This window comes from Petaurus breviceps, unplaced genomic scaffold, assembly GCF_028583685.1.
Source record: "Petaurus breviceps papuanus isolate PSGF00001 unplaced genomic scaffold, PetGlider_PUasm1.0 220, whole genome shotgun sequence".
NCBI lineage: Eukaryota > Metazoa > Chordata > Mammalia > Diprotodontia > Petauridae > Petaurus > Petaurus breviceps.
This window is the reverse complement of record NW_027185876.1, coordinates 15,538,660-15,549,746: the sequence shown is the minus strand read 5'-3', so window position 1 is coordinate 15,549,746 and position 11,087 is coordinate 15,538,660. Positions and strand designations below refer to the sequence as shown.

Genomic DNA, 11,087 nt, shown 5'->3' with positions numbered 1-11,087 from the left:
TCACTGCCCCCATCCCCGCTCAACATTATACGGGGGAAGAGGTTCAGGTATGAAATTTGAACTCATATTCTGGGAAATTAAGAGCAGTTAATGAAAACCTCTAGATGAACTATTTGGTAGAGTATTTAGTCATAATTCCCCTGATCTTCAGTGGCTGCTGAAGGGTGGGAAGGATTGGGATTCAGTTTCTGCTCTCTTTTGCCAATATTGGCATGGAATGTGATGTAAAGGTGAAAAGGGTGGGTGGCTGAGTGTTTACATCCCTCTGGGTTTTCCACTCTATGACACCATCCCCAATCATGGCTCATTAATATGTCAATAAACAGACATTTTGTATGAAGCATTTATTCATCCTTAATAAAATATCAGGGGTTTTTTTCCCACTGGAAGCATCAGCATTGAATTGTATGGTATTTGCCACACAGCACAGAAAGGGTACCAAGGGTATTCATGCACAGTTTGGAAGGAGTGGTCTCTGCGTGGATCAAACTCATCATGCCAGATGGAGCCTGGAATTGAGGGAAAATACAAAGGAAAGCCACACTTCCAAAAATCTCACATAAAATAATTTACTTCTCATTCTGGATGATCTCCTGGGTACCCCTCAGTCTCTATCCCCTACAAAGTACCAGTTCAAGAATATAGGTCAAGATAACTACAATAAACCAGAGTAGCTGTAGGTTGAGTACTCTAGTCCTGGAGTCCAATGTGGAGAAGGGAGGGGGAAGGGAGCAGAGCAGGAGGATGTGAAGGACAGAGGGGGGACCAAAGGAAATCCTTCAGGAGTGGGATGTCAGGAAAAAAGTGTGAATGTGACTGCCAGAGAGACTAAGAGGATACAATGGAAAGAACGTGTCTCTCTAATACAAAATGGTATTAGATGGACCATCATAAATTTCTCTTGCCTCCATCTTGCATCCTGAGGGAGTGACTCAGAAGCCAAAAGTGAGCTTATGCATATGAATATTCAGAAAGGATTTTAAAAATATATATATATGTATGTATATACATATATCTGTAAATATGGTTACATATTTAAAATGGCAGCTCCAGAAGAATGAGAAGAAAATTAGTCTCCCCAACCATTTAAAAGTAATTGACAAAACACCTTGCACTTAGAAAACATAACAACAATAATAAACATTATATAAAATGAAGTCATAAATAACAAAAATGAGAAGTCTTCAAGTATTCAGCCTGCCTGCAGATTCCTAACAGTAGTTGCCAACTGTGGGAATTTTCTTCTTGCCTCAGGATCCATGATCCTGCGATGTTCTCAGCAGGGCAGGACAAGACTTTGTGTGCAGGTTATGCATGGGAATGGAACTGAGGGAAATCAAAGGGTCCAAACTCCCAAAGAGAATACATACAGGGCCTTTGGGGATGCCCCAAACCACTTTCCCTTTCCTTTATAAAACTGAAACTTTCACCTTCTTGAGGGGTACAGCAATTGTATGCAAGAACTAGCTGAGGGACCTTGGGGGATGAGATTAATGATTTAGAATAATAATAAATAAAATGATATTCACAAAGCACTTTCACATATATTATCTTATTTGATTGGGTGAGTCACTCTGTCTTTCCAAGCTTCACTTTCCTCATCTCTAAACTGAGGGGCCTGGGCTAAATGGGAGGCACAAGTTCCTCCTAGCTCTAAGATTCCTTTTCATTGAGTGTGCATTGTCAGCAGAAGAAACAAAATTTTGAGAATACCTTGGACAGAGGTGGGGAAGAGTATTTTGAATTCTGCATCACCACTTGGATCTTAAGGGCTGATCAATGAACAGAATTTAGATTGGACAGAACGCTGCTTTTGGTAAGTAGGTCTGCAAAGACCTAAGCTTCCTTTCTTCTCTTAGTTCAAATACTTCTCCATCTCTATTTCCAATGCCATCGTTTAAGAAGCACCTACAAAATACCTGGGTGCTTAATAAAGCCCTGTGCAAAGAGAATGATGGACAAGTCCCTTCTTGTCTGATGGCTAAAAGAAATGACCACATGGGACTTTGCAGGATGAGCAAAGGAGTAGTAAAGCATTTTAAAGGGCCATTAAGTCTGACCCCAACAACCATTCATTCCTTGCTCTGTCCAAAAAGATAAGTTAGAGATCATCTCATTCTCTATCTTCATGGAGTCTGTTATACATTCAGCATGCAGTTTCTTGAAGGTTTCTTTCTAAGCTTGCCTAGCAAAGGGGAAAGGGTGGCTGTGGTTTTCTCCATTCAAATTCATGATAAAAGCACAATGATCACCTGTGACAAACACACACACATACACACACACACACACACACACACACTGTAGTTCTGAGCACCTAGGGTCCTTTTTTTTCTTCTCTTAGAGCTGTGTCTGCATATATGATATAGGTCACCCCCATACAAAATCTACAGCATTAACTAACAGCATACATATGCACATATGGATACCACACAATGTAGGGCAGTTAGCCCTGGATCAAAGAGCTGGATGGAAAGCTCTTAAGGCTTTGACAATGAATTTTAGAGAATCAGATGGCAACCTTAAAGGGGATACAGGGAAAGGGGACCTGGATGAGGTTCCTGCCCTGATGAATGCCAGGACAAACAGACATTGAAACACTGAAATCAACATCTACATGTGAATGAACCATTGCACATGCCTGCAGTGGCTGAGATGGCAAGTGCTATTGGGGCCATGATGTGGACACTAGGCTACTACTTGTTTACAGCACTGATGCTTAATAATACAGGTCAGTAATTTGCCTTAGTGGGTTCCAGATGACAGAGTCTTGAAAGTGCCCCCCTTCCCCTCCCCTTGGGACTTAGGCACACTGAGAGACCAAAGGACAGTCTAAAGAAGTGGACTTGGCTCCTTTCTGGTTCTCCGATCCACAGCAGCTGCTGCTGGCTTGGTTGACCAAGTCGAGATAGAATCGGGACTTGAGGAAACGGCGGTACGAATCCTTCTCCATGAGGTTGAAGATTTTTTTCTGTGCTTCATCAAAGCAGGTTATTGTAGGCTCCAGCATGTTCCGGCTGGTCTCCTCCCGTGTACAGGAATCCAGGTTCACCTTGGGGAGAAGAGTCAAGAATTCTGTTAGGACATATGACCCTGTAGGATTCATAAGGAGGCATAGTCCCAGATATCTAGTTGAGATACACACATTCACCACTACCACAATCAAATAGAAAAATAATGTCTTAAGCACTCGGGTAATTTGGGCAAAAGATACGTGTGATTCGAGAAAAAGTAGGATCTGGAATCGGGGAACAGGATTTGCATATTCTATATACTTTTCTACCTCTATTCTGTAACTAAAGGCACAGACCAGGCACTGCATCCCTGAGATCTCTCCTCTCCTCGTTCCTTCCCCCATCTCTTCTCCAAGACAGTACTACACTATGGTTACCCACCTCTTTTGTTGCCTGGACAGAGATGAATTCATTGTAGATCTTCTTGGCCTTGGGGTTGAGTTTGCTGGGTGACTTGATCTTCTTATACTCCTCACAGCTGACCCAGAAATCAATATTTTCCTCACTGTATTCAGACTTCAGAAAAGCTTTAAAAGCAGCCAGGCCGCCTGTAACAAAACAGGGTGCAAACCTCTGTCTGTCATGTTGGACTTTTCCTGCGAGGTACTATGTTTAAGACAAAGCTGAAGGACTAGGCTGGTGAAGGAAACATTCCTCCAAGGTTATTGCATTAGTTGGCAGCATTTAGGGTTAGGTGTCTTTGCTCTTGGGGCTGATACATCAAATGTTCTTCCTTTTGTGGGTAATGGAAAAAAGGGTCAGATACTCCTGGGCTAGTTGTTGTGGGATTTTTGCCTAATCCCTTACTAGGTCTGTCCTCAAGGGCTTTTTTTAAAGAAAAAATTCTTTGAAACTGTACAAGAAAAGTCATGAAATAGGAAAACATTCCTGGTTCATCAAGTGTCAAGTGATAATCTAGCTAAAGGAGCAAGATCTAGCCTCTGGAAGATTAAATACTTTAAATCTGTAGGAGGGAAAAAAAAGACTTCCAAAGAATCCTCCAATCACATGGCTCCATCTGCAAGGAAATGAGGCTTCATGTGCATTTATTTCACCTTTGTTCTCACATTTGCTAAGTGTGTCCTACCATCTAGATTTGAGTACTCCACAAGGTGCGTGGTCAAAACCATCTGATCTTGGGAAAAGAAACTTGTACGTTTCTTTCTCATGACTTATTAAGCTGTTTGGAGTCTGAATTTCCATTCATTGACACACCCTTGGCTCTGGTCTTTTCTACTTCCTTAACAAAGGTATTGAAGATTTTTGTGTTGCTAGGACATATTCTCTATGAGGCCAACTCAGAATCAGAAGTGGAAGGGACTTGAGAATTCATTCAGTTTGACCTTCTAGAACTGATATATATATATATATATATATATATATATATATATATAGATAGTTAGAATGATAGATAGATAGATAGATAGATAGATAGATAGATATATGCTCTCTGTGACGGACCTTCGGTGTAATCACTTAGCCTTTGTCTGAACACCTCCAATGAAAATCAACTCACTGTCACAAAAAGCAGACCATCCCTCTTCTGACAACTCTGTTAATTCTTGTTTAGATCAAGCTGAAAGGCTATTAGTGCCATCTTCATATACAAAGGATGGCCCTCTTATTTGGGAAAATCCATATGTTACATGAAAGTACTCCCATTGTAAAGAGTTTTTGTGAATTATCTAAATGCTAAAAGAGAATTATACTTGGCCCCTCATTATAGGGAATGGAGAGCAAGCCTACTTACAGTCATGAGTAATCAGGTTTTCCAAGGATTCAGCCCACTTCTTGACTTCTTCATGGCTCACCCTAGAGGCAAGAGAGATGGGTTGAGAGAGAGCACAATTGAACATGATGGCTTGATATAATCCATAAGACCTAAATTCCATCTTCACCATAGTTAAAAGTAGAGCAGGGACGTGTTTCCTCCCCATTCCCACTCCACACCCATCAACAAATCCTTTTGACTGTATACCCATAGGTCAATGATATCAGTACCCAGTTTCCCTTTTTAGACAACACTGACAAAACCTACTTTGCTGAATTTTGAAATAAATTTTAAAAACTAGTTCACTGGTGTGCTAATATAAAGCCAGGGGCCAGGTGTGCTAGCTTCTTAACCACAAAGATATTTACTAATATAGAAGGAAGAACTCCTGAAAATCTTAGGGTATACTGGATCATCTGCTCTATTTATATAAGGAATAATAATTTACACTAATATAACTTTCTTGCCTTTACAAAGTCCCTTTCATGTACATTAGCTCATATGATCCTAGAATGTCCACTGTAAATTAAGTCATGGAAGTATTAATTCCCATTTTGTAGATGAGGAAGCTGAGGGACAGAAAAGATTAATGACATTCAAAGATACTTGACTAGTACATAGCAGAGCATAGAGACTCAAATCCAGTTTTTCTGACTCTTAGGTACAGCATGTCATAGTAGAAAAGAGGGCTCACTTATTTTTGTAATTATGGTTCAATTTCTAACTCTGTCAATCACTCCTCATGTGATCGTAGGCATGTCATAATCTTTCTAGACTGTTTTCCCATCTATATCTCTGAAATGAAATACCCATCATGGGATCTGCACATGGTGGCATTATTGGGGACTATTCTTTACCTCTGGGAAGAAGATGCTTTGTCCTTCTTGCTATGGGAAGAATTTTGATCGCAGGAATCTGTCTTCTGGAGCAAGAATCCCAAGCGATGCTTCATATCCTTTGCACTGGGAAAGGGAAAATTAAGAAAAAAAAGGTAAACTGATAATCATGTTTCTTGTTTCTCTAAAGGACCCTTGATAATGATGAGAGAATTAAGAGGAATAAGCTTAGTACTGACATATCACTCAGTGGTAAAGGTAGGAAAGGCAGGTTAGTGTATGAATGCAACATAGAGGACATAATCCAGATGTCCAGATTCAATTTCTGTTTTTGCCTTTGACTTTCATGACCAGGTGAGGCCAGAGTCACTTCTCTTAGGGACTTCCATATGCAAACCAGGGACCTCAGTGCCTGACCCTACCTGTAGTATGCAGCTACTGAGGACCATGTGGGTGTAAACTGTAAAGTTTATTTTCATTCCCTGGAAGAATAAACCTACCACCTCCAAATACAGGGATATGATCTGGATCATTACTACATATGTTAATTTTTAAATAGAAAAGCAAGCATTGGCTGCAAGCATTAACTGCAAGCATGACAAAGTAAATGCAGAATTGGGTCCTTCATAGTGCCACCACCTACTGGGGGCCTTGAAATCACAGTCTGCCTCCTGGCTGCCTGCAAACTCAGACACTACACCGCAATGCTGACGAATAGAAAAAGGCAATGCAGTTATCAGGGAGGGAGGGAGGAAGGGAAAGAGGGGAGTCACTGGATGCTTCCTGCATCTTCAACGAGGCATTCACAGCTCAGTCTTTACTATGGGTTTCTGGTGCCTGGTGTGGGGGAATTGTAGAATTCTAAGTGAGGGTGTTCAGTGCCAGTAGAGGCAAGGGGGAGGGGTGGAGGAAGAGAGGGAGAAGGAATTTTTAAACTTCCAAAAAAAGAGGCCACATTTCTGGTCAGACATGCCTGCTAGAGCTAAAGCTAGGATCACCTGTAAACAAATCTTCCCCTTCTCTGCCTTCCCCCCCCCCCACACACACTTTATTGTTAATAAATCCTTCATAAAGGAAATTACAAGCACATTCAAGATTGAGAAAGGGGGAGAAGGACTGTACTCAGGACTTAGGAAGAAGTAGCTGGGATAATCATTAACACCACCAACCTGCTTTAATTAAAGCATATTATCTATGGTTGATGTGTAGCTAGGCTACTTGACTCCATAAGGAGGACTTTTTTTTTAATCAACTTTTAGTTAGGTTCCCTAGCTAGCTTCCAGGTGATTGCTCTGGGTTAACAAGCCATTTATAGGCAGGATCATTCTCCTAGCCAGTAATTTAGCAATTCTCAAATCAAGAGAAGCATGGCATTTTAGAGGTAGATGGGCCAGAAGAAATCCATGGCTCAGTAGAAAGTGTGCTGGTCAGGAAGGCAGGAGATGTCTACAGGTACCATCCCTTGTTGTGTTATTAAAAAGCTGGGTCACCTTAGCCAAATGTCTTCATTTCTGTGGACCTCACATTTCTTCTGCTGTAAATTGAGAGGATTGATGCTCTCCTGTTCAAACTCCTGTTATCTCACCTAGGGGGCAGAGTTCAGGTCCAGTTTTTAATGGGAAGTTCAACACTGATTTATTTGATTGCTGAGGCCCAGAAATGCTTAAGTGACTTGCTCTAGACTGGTAGAAGAAAGAAGTGCTGATCTATTCAAGGTTCAAAATAGAGTCACATATTACTGTCCCCTTTCTAAGAAGATCAGCTGTATCTTTCTAACTGTCCTTGGCAAGACAAGGGGAGGAGGCTGTCCTGGAATTGCTGGCAATTTTTCTGGTAAGAAGCAGAGGGACCTGGTAAACTCAAATCTGTTACCAGTAGCAATTACAGTTATTCTCTCTTGCCGATGACCTTGCTCTGAATTTGCTTTAAAAACAATAACAACAACAGCAATTGGAATTTGTTCCACTTTAAGACAAACATGGAAGGAAATATATTATTGTAACAGCAGTCATTCACTTATTTATTCAAATGGCTTGTGTGCTAGAGTCCCCTGGAGGCTTTTCTCCCTTCCATTTTCTTAAAAGCTGTATACATGTCAGCAGCTGAAATTGCCTTAAAGGTTAAATAACATGGAACCATCTTTAAGATGTAATCAGCTATGGATTCCTTTACAGAATGTCTGCAGTGCAAACCTCCTCTCAGCCACAATGCATTCATATAGAGCCTTTCAAAAGCTGGGAAGGAGTGAGGGAGGCTAGATTTGAAACCACATTCTGTTTATTTGAAAATATAGCCTGATGCCTCAGCATACACCAGCTTTGTGAACATCACATAAGTTATGAAGACTAATAATAATAAGGGAATGTGACAGATGAATAAAAGTTAGCTATGAGTTTCTAACATACATCAGCAAAACAAGCAAAATGTCTTAGAGTTTTCTTTGACAGATGAACAGTAGGAGATCATTCCAAAACTTTTAAGAGTTCAGTTTAACACATTGTGGTTACTGACTGTCATGGCTAGCCAGAGCCCTGTGTGTTCATTTAGGGAGGCTAGGGTGAGCTCACTGTATTGGCTGAATTTTCAGTTGTCAATTAAATCATAAGTTCTGGTAGTAAAACCAAGTGATTTCCAAAGGCACAGCTGTATCCCCTATGCTATTTACTCCAAAAATGTGTTACAGAAAACATAAGACACCGAGTCACCGGGCTTTTGATGAATGTCAAGTTTTTAATGCCCCTTTTGGTAGAATATTTCACTGATACTGGGAGGGCCTATAGCATAATATAGATTTCCAAACACAGAATGACAAAATCCATGAATTGGAACATCAGAACTAAAAAAAATCCCCAATATCATCCCACTCCGAATCTTTGTTTTTATAGGATAAAAAACGGAGACCCAGAGAAAAATGGAGCTAATTTGTTCAAGGTCAAACAGCCAGGTAGAGCACACTTTTCACTACACCATAATATACTTTTTATAGCAATAGCCTGATATGTCATTGGAGAAAAACTGTCTAGAGTCAATACTCATTGCTAGCATAGAAATAGATACAATCAGAAAATCCGCACACCATGAATACTAACTAAGCATCATTCAAAGATAATGATACAGATTTCTATGCATTCAAGACAAAAATCTACCACTGCTCTGCCAGACTTCTAACTATGACTAGAGGACCAGTTACACAGCACATAGGTATTAGAAGTAAAGGAGAAAAAAGTATTCCTTATTCATATCCTGTCTTTGAGAAAAGTCTAGGAAGTTGGTGTTGCACTGACTGAATGCAAACACAGAGTATCCCCCAAATGTGCAGTTTTGAGCTCCAAACAGCATCAAGACTTTTGGGACACACTGCATAAGAGGTCTCAGATTAATAAAGCACATCTGTCCTAATCGATGCATGAAAACAACCTTACCTCCTCAAGCAAGTGGCTGGCAGGGCAGCAAGTCCTTTGCACATCTTGATTTCCTGTTTGTCTTCAAAGTGCAGAGGAGAAACACGGCAGGAGCAGCTGTCGCTTCTGTTGGAGCCTTTTTGTCTTGGGCAGGATGCTGTCAGATGCTTCTGAGAGTCTTCCTTCGGAACCTGCCTGAGTTTCTTTTATAGTCCAGTCCAGCCCAGTCAGCCAATCAGAGGGCAGCACTGTGGCACTGCTTCCCCTCCCCTCTGCCTCCTCCAACCCTTGGAAGAGAAATGAGGAAAAGACAGGCTGACGCATGAACAATGCCAAATGGATAAACGGGGGATAAGGAAAAGAGAAGAAAAAGAAAGAAAACACACACAAGAGAAAAACTTTACCCCAATACCCAACCAGATATCTATTTCAAGATGTGTGGACTTCCAGAAAAGAAAAAAGCAAAGCTTTATGATTTTTTCAAAGGATGGGAATTTAGGGATCAAAAGCTCTGAAATTGGAATCAATTCTAGTCTTGACTCTGTCACTAGCTTTGTGACACCTGAGAAGTCATTACCCCTTTCACAGCCTGAAGTCAATTAATAATCACCTGCTATTCTTGTCTGTAAAAGGATAGATCTTCTCTAGATGGTCTGTGAGGTTCCTTCTGCGCCCTGACATTCATTCTCTGTGTTTGTGTCTGGTTGCAGAATGAAAGGAAGCTACCTCAAGAAACCTTAAGTGGCAGCAAGAGCATGTGGGCTTATTCTGTGGATGATTCCTATGACCTGTTCTCAGTTACCATTATAGATAATTCAGAAACAAACCATCACCAATTTCCAAATGAGAATCAGCAGGATGCTCTAATTTCTCAGTAGACATTTGCAAAAGTTGAATCAACACCTGGCATATTGCAAAGGAGCACACAGGGAAAAGGAACCTGGTAAAATGGTGATTAGTCTGACAGCATATAGAACTCTTCTAAAAAGGATGGATGAGATGATTACACCTGTAATCATCCTGACAGCAAAATGTGTGCCTAGAAAATTTATAGGGTCACAAAACAAAAATAAAAACATAACAACAATAACAAAAGCAAACAGCCTAGCCAACTCTCAATGAAATGTCTATTTTAGGGTGGAATAGCTACTGGAGGACCAGAGGAGGGAGCGTGTGAACCAATATAGAAATGTGTCTTTCTTTACAAATAGGTCTGTGCCGTCTCCAATACTGAGCTTCAGCTCTGTTCTCTCGGAGGGGACAATTCAGATTTTAATCAGACAGCAAAGAGCATCAGATAAAAAGTGAAAAATCCAGCCATACCAATGCATACAGATATCAGGATGTTTGCTATCATGAGCCTTAATCATTCAGATGATTAAGTAAATGTTTCACATGTTCAAGTCATTTCAATTAAATGAACATTTCAATTAAATGATCAATTGGTAATCACTTTCAGTGGGTAGGATATGTTGTCCTTTAGACGTGATCTATGGTTCTCTTGGCAACTGTCAGAGATCAGTTCAACTGAACCCTCATTTGTTAAACCCGGACTATTTGCAGAATCATGTAGTGAATAGAGAATTAGCCTTGGAGTCAGAAAGGCCCCGGTTCAAGTCCTACTTCTGCCACACACTGGCTGAGTGATCCTGGACAAATCATTCAATCTTTCAGTTCTCTAGGCAGTTCTCTAAAACAGTGAGTTGCAAAGAGGGTACTGATTTTTCATATGGGAGTTCCCTGTGTCAAGGAAGGCACAGGTCCAGTCCCTATATGCAAGATAGGACAGATCATGTAATAGAAGGAAAGAAGTGTGCAGAGGTCACAATCCTACAAGATGTTGATGAGCACAAGAGCTGTGTGCTGTGAGACATCTGAGGAGGGACAGATCTTTGTAAGCTGCTCAGTGAAGGACTGGGTGAGTTGAGAGGATTAGGAAAGTATTTATGGAGGAGGGGATACCTGGATCAGCTCTTCACACAAGCCATGGATTTCAAGACACAGAGAATGAGGATATGGGGGAACTGTCAAACACTCCCAGCTGCTTAAGACCCAAAACACTTCAAAG

General features: G+C 40.8%; 1 protein-coding gene across 2 annotated transcripts; it reads right to left on the bottom strand.

The window, feature by feature from the left end:
* Nucleotides 1-325: 325 nt before the first annotated feature.
* Nucleotides 326-9,259, bottom strand: RGS4 (regulator of G protein signaling 4). 2 transcript variants are annotated; one of them, XM_069094670.1, is made up of 5 exons: nt 9,041-9,238; nt 5,640-5,744; nt 4,762-4,823; nt 3,393-3,559; nt 326-3,049 (listed from the first exon to the last, which is right to left on the bottom strand). In XM_069094670.1, exons 1-5 carry the CDS (start codon nt 9,082-9,084, stop codon nt 2,801-2,803), a joined length of 627 nt encoding a protein of 208 aa, XP_068950771.1. In that variant the 5' UTR covers nt 9,085-9,238; the 3' UTR covers nt 326-2,800. The 2 variants fall into 2 exon arrangements, with proteins under 2 accessions (XP_068950771.1, XP_068950772.1); XM_069094671.1 differs by lacking the exon at nt 3,393-3,559 and having other exon boundaries at nt 2,831-3,049; nt 9,041-9,259.
* Nucleotides 9,260-11,087: the final 1,828 nt, after the last annotated feature.

What these genes read in the sequence shown, in the direction of transcription:
- RGS4 (XM_069094670.1), bottom strand. Translation starts at nt 9,084, where the DNA reads ATGTGCAAAGGACTTGCTGCCCTGCCAGCCACTTGCTTGAGGAG. An exon ending in CCAGCCACTTGCTTGAGGAG is followed by an intron (nt 5,745 to 9,040) that starts GTAAGGTTGTTT and finishes TCCCTTTCCCAG; the next exon opens with TGCAAAGGATATGAAGCATC. An exon ending in AAAGCATCTTCTTCCCAGAG is followed by an intron (nt 4,824 to 5,639) that starts GTAAAGAATAGT and finishes TCTTGCCTCTAG; the next exon opens with GGTGAGCCATGAAGAAGTCA.